The 12180-nt window shown below is 42.0% G+C and overlaps 1 protein-coding gene across 1 annotated transcript in view; it reads left to right on the forward strand.

The window, feature by feature from the left end:
• Positions 1–12180, forward strand: part of DNAJC8 (DnaJ heat shock protein family (Hsp40) member C8) — a 43425-nt gene that overhangs the window by 1855 nt on the left and 29390 nt on the right. The window contains exon 2 of the mRNA XM_040424325.1: positions 9327–9428. Coding sequence (XP_040280259.1) covers positions 9327–9428 — 102 coding nt within the window. The remainder of the gene's footprint in view (positions 1–9326; positions 9429–12180) is intronic.

The raw sequence follows: 12180 nt of genomic DNA on the forward strand, positions 1-12180 counted from the left end.
ACACAACATCCGATGTACATGTGAGGGCGTTAAAGATGGCGCCCGTTCCAGAGTGGAGCGAGCGCCATAGCCGCTGGGTGTCTGCTGTTTCATACAGCGAACACCCACGGCTAATGTCGACGATTGGCGGTAATGCCGACTGAGGACACTTACCCCTCAGATGCCGGGGTCAAATGTGACCACAGCGTCTGAGAGCTCTACAACCTGGAAGCACGGGGTTCTATGCTAGTAATGAGCCTGTACTAGGTTTCCAGGCTCATTACCTGTATATCACAGTTCAAGCCAGCAGGTGGCAGCACTGAACTGTAATAAATCTATTTCTGTGTAGAATAATGGAGCAAATTGCATTATTCTATACAAATAGCAATCTGATGACTGCAAGTTGTGGTCCACCCCTTTTTGCAAAGTCAGAATGAAAATAAACAATGAAAAAAAATATATATCATGGGCTTCACAATGTACTATAAAAAAAAAAAAAAAGAAAAAAAAAAATATATATATATATATATATATATATATATATATATATATATTAAAAAAATCCCATAAGGTGAATGGTGTAAAGGGAAGAAAAAATGTCTGATTCGCCATTTCTTCAAAAAATAAATTGGTCAAAAGGTTTTAGCAAAAAACTACAGATCGGCCTGTCAAAGATGAGCCCTCCCACATCTCTGTAGACATAACTATAAAAATGTTATGGGGGTCAGAATACGGCGATGACAAGAAAAAAATGATTTTCAAAAGTTTTTAATGCAAGAAAAACTACACATGTGTAGTATTGCCATAATCGTACTGACTCGGAGAATGAAGAGCAGTTTTACCGCATAGTGAACTCCCTAAAAACGAAATCTATTATAACTGTGGCAGAATTTTTATTTTTTTCCCAATTCCACCCCATTTTCACGCTTCCCTCTACATCGTATGGCATATTAAAATATGGTGGCATCAGAAAGTCTAACTTGGCCTGCAGAAAACAAGCCCTCATACCACTATGTCAACAGAAAAATAAAAACGCTATGGCTCTGGGAAGGCAGGGAGCACAAACAGTCGCTGCTTCAGGAAGGGGTTAATACTAACAGGTGGGGGGGGATTCTAATTTCTTACACCTAAGTGTCATTTTATTAAAAAAAAAAATTTTTTACAGAGCACATGAAAATGGAATACTCCCCAAAATGTATCACCCCGTTCTTCCCGCCTTCAGAAATATCTCTATTGTGGCCCTATTCTTATGGTGTGACACAGCAGGGCCCAAACCTAAAGGAGCACCCAATGGCTTTCACAACACAGATTGAAAATGTTTCATGCCCCACTGCGTGAATGGCGTTGAGCTGCCTGATCTATAGAAACCCCAGAAATGACCCCATATTAAAAGTTAGGTCCCCTAAAGAATGCATCTACTGCAAATTGTTATAGGAAGAAATAAGGGTATATATGGTTTTCTTCACATTCTTCATACATTTTTCACCTGAAGACATATAATAAATTATGGCGGGGAAAAACTGTGCTGTAGTGAAAGGGAGGAAAATGTATCCAGTTATGTTGCAGATTTGAGTTTCAAACTGACTGGTCGTACATGTCTCCAACAACCTGTATATGAGAGACGAACGTGCCAAGTGACGCGGTGCACACAATCAACCAGTGGATCACTAATCCCCAAAATGATGTCCGTATTTCTAGGCGTGTTGTCAGGCGTAAGAGGGCCACCAAAAACAAACTCTTAATAAAGCCCTTAGTGTACGGTGAGGAACAAGTCAATCATTGGAGAGCCTCCAAATAAAAAATGTCATGACACATTAAGGGCTCTTTCACACCTGCGTTCTTGTCTTCCGGCATAGAGTTCCGTCGTCGGGGCTCTATGCCGGAAGAATCCTGATCAGGATTATCCCAATGCATTCTGAATGGAGTGAAATCCGTTCAGGATGCATCAGGATGTCTTCAGTTCCGGAACGGAACGTTTTTTGGCCGGAGAAAATACCGCAGCATGCTGCGCTTTTTGCTCCGGCCAAAAATCCGGAACACTTGCCGCAAGGCCGGATCCGGAATTAATGCCCATTGAAAGGCATTGATCCGGATCCGGCCTTAAGCTAAACGTCGTTTCGGCGCATTGCCGGAGCCGACATTTAGCTTTTTCTGAATGGTTACCATGGCTGCCGGGACGCTAAAGTCCTGGCAGCCATGGTAAAGTGTAGTGGGGAGCGGGGGAGCAGTATACTTACCGTCCGTGCGGTTCCCCGGGCGCTCCAGAGTGACGTCAGGGCGCCCCAAGCGCATGGATCATGTGATCGCATGGATCACGTCATCCATGCGCATGGGGCGCTCTGACGTCACTCTGGAGCGCCCCGGGAGCCGCACGGACTGTAAGTATACCGCTCCCCCCGCTCCTACTATGGCAACCATGACTTTAATAGCGTCCTGGTTGCCATAGTAACACTGAAAGCATTTTGAAGACGGTTCCGTCTTCAAATGCTTTCAGTACACTTGCGTTTTTCCGGATCCGGAGTGTAATTCCGGCAAGTGGAGTGCACGCCGGATCCGGACAACGCAAGTGTGAAAGAGGCCTAAGGCCACTTTCACACCACCGTTTTTTTTTTTTTTTTTCTGTTTGCGTACCGTTTTTTGCGTTTCGTATACGGAACCATTCATTTCAATGGTTCTGCAAAAAAAAAAAATTAATAAATGAATGTACTCCGTATGCATTCCGTTTTTCTGTTCCGTTGAAAGATAGAACATCTCCTATTATTGCCCGCAAATCACGTTCCATGGCTCCTTTGAAGTCAATAGGTCCGCAAAAAAAGCGGAACACATACGGAAATGCATCCATATGTCTTCCGTATCTGTTCCGTTTTTGTGGAATCATCTATTGAAAATGTTATGCCCAGCCCAATTTTTTCTATGTAATTACTGTATATGGCATACTGAAAAAACGGACTGCAAAACTGAAAAAGCCATACGTTGGTGTGAAAGAGGCCTAATGTGAATGGAATTAACAGGACATAATCACAAAAAATGACATGATGTATGACTAGAATTCTGACCACCTGAGAAGGGGGAGGGAGGGGGGGCTTAAGGATGTAAGTGATGGTTGGAATAATCTGTAAACCGATTGCTTTGCAACATATGGAAAAACTCAAATTATGAAAATGAGGACCTTTAAAATTCACCCATTAATACATTCATATCTGGGTTATAGGGATTTAAGAATTATTCCAGCAGGAGGGCAATCGTAGGCTGGAAATTGTCACTAAAATAAATGAACCTCATGACTTCTGAAGTACAGGGGTGGCATAGGCAGGACTGGTTGCCCAGCAAGAGCGGGCTGACATTTTTTTTGTAACCAAGAACATTTGTGGGGGTTCACATTTTGGAACAGACAGATGTGTGCTTCTGCACAGTAAACCTAAACTCAATAAAATTATTTTGTGAGTGATCAAGTCCTGGAGTTAAAGGGGTTTTACAGGATTTTTAGATTGATGACGTATCCTCAGGATAGGTCATCAGTATCCGATCGGTGGGGGTCCTACACCCCGCACCCCCACGATCAGCTAGTTGGAGAAGGCTCCGTGCCAGCGCAGCTTTCCCTTCATTCTTTACCTGCTCGCTGTCGACATCACAACAGTGAGCAGGTGTAATTACACCTAAGCTGTCGCATTCACTTCTATGGGACAGCTCGTTCTTATACGCTTGAATAGTAATGAGCCATCCCATTGAAGTGAATGGGGCGGCTTCTTGTAATTACAGCAGGTAAACAATGAAGGCTGCGCTGGCACGGAGCCTTCTCTAAATCCAGCTGATCGGCGCGGGTGTGGGACCCCTGCCAGTCTGATATTGATGACGTATACTGAAGATAAACGTAGTGAAAATATGTGGGCTACAGCAGCATCTCCATTAACTTCTTTATTCAGGTATCCAAGGTGCGGTACAAAAAAAGCAACGTTTCGGCTAGAGATAGCCTTTGTCAAACGTTGCTTTTTTGTACCGCACCTTGGATACCTGAATAAAGAAGTTAATGGAGATGCTGCTGTAGCCCACATATTTTCACTACGTTCATCTTCACCGCCTTGGATCTGGGGTCTCTTTGGCTCAGCTGCTGCATTCCACGACTGAAGTTCTGGTAAACCTGCTTTGTGTGCTGCTCTTAAACCTTGTTTTCTGGTATACTGAAGATAAGTCATCAGTATTAAAATCTAAGAAAACCCCTTTTAATTGTACAAAAAATATATTGAAAAAAGTCCAATTCTAAGTGGTAAAATTTGTTTCACCGATTGAAAAATATGCTCCACAGCTGGTCCCAAAAGGATTTCGTTGTGTTTCCGTTCAGTTTTTCTGGTCTGTTTTTCAGTATGGCATATACAGTATACAGTAATTACATAGAAAAAATTGGGCTGGGCATAACATTTTCAATAGATGGTTCCGCAAAAACGGAACGGATACGGAAGACATACAGATGCATTTCTGTATGTGTTCCGTGTTCTTTTTTTTTGCGGACCCATTGACTTGAATGGAGCCACGGAACGTGATTTGCGGGCAATAATAGGACATCTTTCAACGGAAATACATAAACTGAATGCTTGCGGAACAAATTCCGTTTTTAATGCGGAACCATTGAAATGAATGGATCCGTATACGGAACACAAAAAAACGGCCCATACACTCGCAAAAAAAACGATCGTGTGAACTAGGCCTAACTACTACTGTGGTGTCTGTGTGCACAGTGCTGAGCATGTAGACATCCTTCCTGTCCTTCCACTTCACTGCAAGCAGCTGGTTACTTGCAAGGGCGAAGGATGTTCCTCTCGCCAAACGCTTGGACACCAGCGGTTGTGGGTATCCCACTCTGTTTATGCCCACTGTCCCACAAGCCCCTGTGTTTGCAGCTTAGAGGGATTTAAAAAGGTATAAAAATTCAGTGTAACCATGGTACCCTTTGTATAGGAATGGTGTCAGTAGGTCCCACACAATTTTGGCTGATGTCCTAATAATTTAGGGGCAGCCTGGGGGGGAAGGGACTAAGTTAGCGGTATTTGCCCTCATATACAGACAGACCGCAGGTGTAGCCTATTTCTGTTATGTTCTCACACACCTTATATAATTTCACTCCATAACCGACATGCTCTGGGGGGACTTGAGAATTATCCCAAAAATGCGTAAACCACATTAGGGTGCATGCATTCAGGTACACTTGTGGGGCTCCACGTTTTTAAGTACACAGATGTGGGCTTTTGTTCAACAAACTCAGCGGCATAACATTTATTCTGCTGCACAATTCCAGGACTTAGTCCATAAACAAATGGAAAAAATAATAATACGGGGTAAAATTTGTGACTTCCACATTCATTTGTGGAGCTGCTAAAATTTGCATACTTGGTGGGGGACGAAGTTGCAGGATTGCACATTTTCGAAAGGGACAGCAACATTGCTCTGTGAACATGATGACTCAGTGGAGACTACTTCTACCACCGTAGGCCTATGTGATCCGGTGATAGTGAAGACTCCAGCTCTGCTTCTATCTGAATAGGTTTGTGTTTCTGTACGGTCAGAGCATAAAACTCGTGCCCTTTGAGACTTTCTTTTTTTTTTGTTACAAAGCCCAGTAGGTAAAAAAACAAGAACAACAAGTTCTTTGGATCAAACAGTTCAGTGTTTTATTCACGCTTTAGGCAAGTGACAAAACAAGCAAGCAGTCATATTCAAACAAAAAGTCACCTTGCAGTGTTAGTGGTAATTCACACCATGCGGCAATTCTGTCTCATAGTCCTTGCTGATAGCAGCACCAACCTGTTTTCACGCTAAACCGGTAGCAAGCCTTCATCCAGACACAAGGCTCCCAGATCCCAACACAGAGACCTTGCTTCTGAGCCCAGCTGCCTATTTAAGGACCGCCAGGTGCTGCCAAAACCCGGACCGGCACTTAAAATCCGGACCGGTATTTGACCTCATCTGGCTGTAAATCAGCCCAGCAGCACATGCTGTGAGGAAAATACCTGTTTTCCCAGACAAAACCTCTCACTGTGGCACACACCCTAAAGTAACATTTTTATTTTACTTTTTTAACAAAGAGGTGTATAAAAAAAGCTTACTGCAAGCATATTCAGTGAGAGACTACACGTTACGGTGTCTGATCATTGCCCCGAGCACAGAGCTTTAGTGCATTCTTTTAGCGCCTATTGGTGTAGAGTGGAAGCATCCTACCCAAGGCCCCTTTAGTGAAGGTATATGGGTGGTCACTAAGGGGTTAATAATCAGACTGGAAGCTGGCATGTTCACCATGCATAAGTGTATAGAGTTTATCCGCTCACCTCCAGTGGGTGCACAGGTTCAGGCCACTTCAGCCTTCCAGGAAATTCAGAACTCCAGAAAAAATGTAATAAAATGTAACATTTATTCCACTCTAAGGACCCAGAGTGGTCGGAAACGCGTCTGATGGTACGCTATCTCTGTAATTGGACATGTATCCCGTTTTAACAAGTTACATTTCATTCCATATTTGCCAAGTATACTGATTTTGGCAGCATAGTGCCAAGTTTAAACTTAAAAGGGTATTCCCACCTCAGCCACTCATGTGCGGTTATGTAAATAGCTGAGCAGGTTGTCAAATGGTGTTTCCGGAATTCCCATAGAAGTGAATAGGCGCTATAGAAATGGCGTAGTACAGCTCACTCTACTGGTTTCATAACCCCAGACAAATGTCGCACTGTGTTTGATGAATTTGGTGTACCAAAAAAATAACACTATTGTGTGTGTATGTATGTGTATGTATATATGTATGTATGTATGTGTATATATATAATATATATATATATATTCCGATTTTTACACCGCCTCATACCAAAGTAAAATTGCAACAAAAAGGTCGCAGTTGATCCTCCTCTAGCTAACCACAGCCATTGTTCCCTTCACTTTTTAGGCCTCTTTCACACGAGCGAGTTTTCCGCGTGGGTGCAATGCGTGACTTGAGCGCATTGCACCCGCACTGAATCCAGACCCATTCATTTCAATGTGTCTGTGTACATGAACGTTGTTTTTCACGCATCATTTCTGTGTTGCGCGAGAATCGCAACAAGTTCTATATTCTGCATTTTTCACGCAGTCCTGGCCCCATAGAAGTGAATGGGGCTTCAGTGAAAAAAGCTTTCGGGGACATTTATCAATAATGGCATATTTTGTGCCAAAAAAAGTCTAACCTTAAAAAAAGTGGTGATCTGTTTCACCTCATGTATCAAAAGGCACACGCCACTTGTAAAATGTGACTTTTTTTAAATATCAACTTGATTATCCGCCTATTTCTCTTGATTTGCGACATTTTAAAACCAATACCACTTAAATGAGACTTTTTTTTTAAACTTAAATGCGCCATTTCAGCCACCCCTGCCAGACCAAACTTGCGACTTTTGAAGCATATTTGTGACATTTCCTGTGGTAATTTGCGACTTTTTTCTTATCCTCGGGACGTTTTTGTCATTGTTTTGTTTATGTTGAACGGCCATTTACTGACAACCCTGCTGTTCAGCTCATTTATATCATCCTGTTTAAATACTTACCTCTCATTTGTTCCCACTACAGGTTGGTTTTTCTTTTCAGAAGTCGCATCTTTCTGCATTAATTGCGACTTTTTACACAAAATGCCACCACATAAGCTGGCTTAATTGTCCGGAACAATTTGAGCCATTTCTGCCCATAAGAGGATGATAATAAGGCGTAATATGTGTCAATTTGATAGCCCCGCCCACTTTGTCATTTGCAACTCATTTCTGACGTGATGCATTCTTTCTGGTGAAAATTGTGGAGAAAACAGATATATTTGGTGGAAATCAAAACGTCATTCTTTTTGGTGCATTTTACGCCATAATTCTAGTGCAACATGCTTAGTAAATGTCCCTCATTGTATCCGGATGCGGTCCAGGTGCAAAGCGTTTTTCACTCAAGGTTGCTAGGAGATGTTTGTAAATGTGTTTGTTTGTTTGTTTTTTTTTGTTTTTTTTTTCACGCATGTGAAAAATGCATTAAAACTGATTGCACCCGTGCGGAAAAACTGAAACTCTGAACGTAATCGCGGACAAAACTGACTGAACTTGCTTGCAAAATGGCGCGAGTTTCACTGAACGCATCCGGACCTAATCCGTATCGTTGTGTGAAAGAGGCCTTAACCTAACAGTCACATTAAAATTGAAAAAACCCTCCCACTTTTTTATTTTTTATTGTAGATTATTAATATATGTCTGAAGTAAATCTTATTGGCGCACAACTCAGGGGACACGCACACATTTTTAACCCCTTAGTGACATAACAAATTTTAGCCTTGAGACCAGTAACATTTTTCCCACTCTGTTTTCCAGCAGTTCTTAAATATTTTTCTTCTAAAGTGTGTTTGTTTGTTTTTTTGCTTTGTATGAACCATCTTGGGGTATGTATACTGTATTAAATAAAATAAAGTTATTTTTAGGGGGAAGGATAAAAAGACATCAAATTTAACATTATTTTGCGTAATTTACTGTGTTCACTCTGTGGTATAAATAACATAACTTTACTATGTGGGTCAGTACAATGATGGTAATGCCATATTTATATATATTTCCTCCTGTATTTCCCCATCTGCCAGACTGAGGGGGGGGGGGGGTGCTTTAGCTGCTTATATCTCTGCATTCTACTACCAGAATCACAGCATTATCTGCACTACATCGGTAGATATAACTGGATGGTAGTGAGTGCAGCTGAAAGTAAAAGCAGGTTTTATTGCTTTTACTCCCGACTCGATTTCTAACCGTGATATCTCCTGATGTGGTTGAAATAATGCTGTGATTCTGGTCTTGTGTGAAAGCTTGGAATGCCCATATCTGTAGCTGCTACCAATCTGGAGATATGAGCAGCCTCCCCATCCTGCTGCTATGCTTGGGCTGAACTGTTAGGTGGCTAAATTGAAATGAATGGGGTAAAATAAGTTGTAAATAGTACCTGTTGCTTTGAGGAGGTTCCTAGCGAGACAAGCTGGTTTTGTGAGGTCGTGTGACCACAATGCTGATTAGCGATTGGTCCAAGAGAATCTTCCCTCTGGAAAAGTAGCTATGTTTGGACACATTTTTGGGCTCTCGGTATTAATATTTGATTGTAAGCAGATCAATTGACAGAGATGAAAACCTGAAATATTTTTTAGGGGCTGTCTCATCTGACATTGCGGGAGCCACTGCTTTTTCACAGCTTTCCACTTTAGAGTGGAGTCCCTATGTAGACGGGGGTGTTTTTTTTTTGGAGGGACAGTCGCTTCATGACTTGAAGACCGATTTGGTTATTTTTATATATTTATGCTCTTTATGTTTTTTTTTTATGCACAGGTTAAACAAATTGAAAAACGTGACTCTGTGCTTACCCCGAAGCAGCAGATAGAGAGACTGACACGGCCTGGATCCTCATATTTCAACTTGAATCCTTTTGAGGTAAACCTAATGTCATGCAAGTGTCAGTGAACCCCCTTTAATTGTGCATTGTGATAGATCAACCAAGTTTGCTAATGTTGAATTATAAGGTGAGCTTATTCGCTTTATTCATTTGCAGGCTACTATGAAAGTGCTCGACTTTAGAAGGACTCATTTTATGGAAATAGGGGAGTGTTTAAAAGGGAAACTAAAAGGGTGGAAAACAAAAGCACCCTGTGTGTGCGCCCAGTGGACTGTATTCAAAATTGCCATCGTAAAGGCAATTAGACTATATGTCAGATATATTAGAAAGACTAAAAGGAGGTAGAGGCCTCTATGGTTTACTAGAGAAGTAAAAAGTGTACAGAGGTGTATAACATTAAGCAAAAAGAAGCCAAACATAGTATTAATACTGTTTATGCATCAAAAGAAGAAAAAATGGCCAAATCTATTAAGAAGGGGGATACACTCCTCTTCAGCTATGTAAGTGATGGGAAGAAAAAAATTGTGGGATTACAAAAATTTGGAATGGGCAAAATCACTACATTGATGGGGATAAGGTTGTCGCTGACCATTTGAATAGTTACATTTGTTCAGAGGCAGCTTTCAAAATCATGAGCATGACATTACCGTTAGGTAGCGGTAACTGCTCAGCCCCGGTGTTTTTGGAGGCTAATGTTATGGATGAATTGGCACATTTAAAGTAAAATAAGGTAAAAGGTTCACATGGCATCCACCCAGGAATCCTTTCTGCTCCTCTTACTGATTTGCTTAACCAGTCCCTCCGGACAGGAGATGTTCTTGATGACTGGTGTTAAGGGTGTGCGTTTTGAGGAGAGATAAGTCACGAAGTGGTGGTCCTCAAGGTTGTCCTGGGTCCTATTTTTTTTAATATCTTTCTAGATGAAGTTTTGATTGTTTCTGAAAACTAGGGTTGTTTCGGGTATCGAACTTTCGATACCCAATCGATACTTTTAGCCCGGTATCGATATGATACCGGGATTTGTCTTTTATCGATACTAGGCTGTGCTACTGCGAAGCCCAGTATCAGAGAATATGGATCGCGCTACTCTCAGCTTGCGCCATGTTCCCTCAGCAGCACAGGGAAGAAGGAAGCAGTCTCTCCCTCCCCCCTGTGCTGCCACTGCCTCCAATGAGAGCGTGGAGGGGGGGCGCACTGCGCCACCAATTATCACTAATGTTTAATATAGTACAAATGCAGGCTGTGGCAGAAACACATTGGCGGCACCCTGCCTCTGACAGGGCGCTGTGATCCACAGCAATTAACCCCTTAGGTGCTGCAACTGAGGGGTTAACTGACGCTGATCACAGCGCCCTGTCAGAGGTCGGGTGTCGGCAATGTGTTTCTGCCGCCTCCTGCATTTGTATATTAAACGTTAATTGGTGGCCCAGTGTGCTCTCGACCCCTCCCCTCCTCTTCATTGGTGGCAGTGGCAGCTTCTGATCGGAGCCCCAGCAGTGTAATCCATGGTAACCTCCCTGCTGCTGTGTGCACTATGCACAGGGCATCAGGGAGAGTGTGAAGTCCTGTTCACCATAATAGAGCTCTATAAGGGGGAATAGGACAAGGGATGAAAAGATCCCAGGTTCTAGGCTCTAAGGAGGGAAATGGTTATTAAATAAACTGTAAAAAAATATAAAAAATATTAAGTATAAATCACTCCCTTTCCCAATTTTACATATAAAATATATAAACAATAAATAAATAAAATATTTCATATTGCCACTCCGAAAATATCTCCTATGCAGTCCCCTTGTCCCTCCAAAAAATAGGATAGGACTGTTCGATTATAGGCCGGACTTTTCCATAAAATGCGGAATGCACGTGGCTTTTTTTTATTTCTGATGACACAAAAGTATGTCATATGATAATATGCCTGGAGGGATTAGTAACATGGAAAGAGATTTAGCTTCTCTGGACAAATGGTTAAAACAATGTAATGTAAAATAATGCACTTTTAAGGAACTCTCTGTCCGAGTATCATATTGGCAGTTCTTTTTTAGCCACGACTTCAGAAGAGAAGGACCTAGGGGTCCTGATATCCGACAGCTTTAAAATGAATGCAGGTGGATGGAAAAGCTAGTATGATGCTTGGCTTTCTAGTTTGAGGTGCAGTGCTTTGAAAGAGTATTCATAACCCCTGAACATTTCCAATTTTTTTTCCATGTTACACCCCGAAGCTTAAATGCATTTTATTGGGATTTTATGTAATAGAACAAAGTGGCAAGTATGTGTGAAGTGACTTCTAAAGGCTGAAATTTTTGTCCATTCTTCTTTGCAAAATAGCTCAAGCTCAGTCAGATTGGATGGAGATCGTCTGTGAGCAACAATTTTCAACTCTTGCCACAGATTCTCAATGGGATTTAGGTCTGGACTTTGACTGGGCCATTTTAACACATGAATATGTTTTGATATAAACCATTCGATTTGTAGCTCTGGCTGTATTTTTAGGATTGTGGTCCTGCGGGGAGGTGAGCCTCGGCGCTATTGTCAAGTCTTTTGCAGTCTAGTAAAGGTTTTCCTCCAGGATTGCTCTGTATTTAGCTCCTTCCGTCTTTCCATCCGACCAGCTTCCCTGTTAAAGAAAAGTATCCCCACAGCATGATGCTGCCACCACCAGTGTTCACAGTGGGGATGGGGTGTTCATGGTGGTGTGCAGTGTTAGTTTTCTACCACACATAGCGTTTTGCATTTTGGCCAAAAAGTGAAACTTTGGTCTCATCTGACCAGAACACCGTTTTCCACATGTTT

This window comes from Bufo bufo, chromosome 3 (genome assembly GCF_905171765.1).
Source record: "Bufo bufo chromosome 3, aBufBuf1.1, whole genome shotgun sequence".
Taxonomy (NCBI): Eukaryota; Metazoa; Chordata; class Amphibia; order Anura; family Bufonidae; genus Bufo; species Bufo bufo.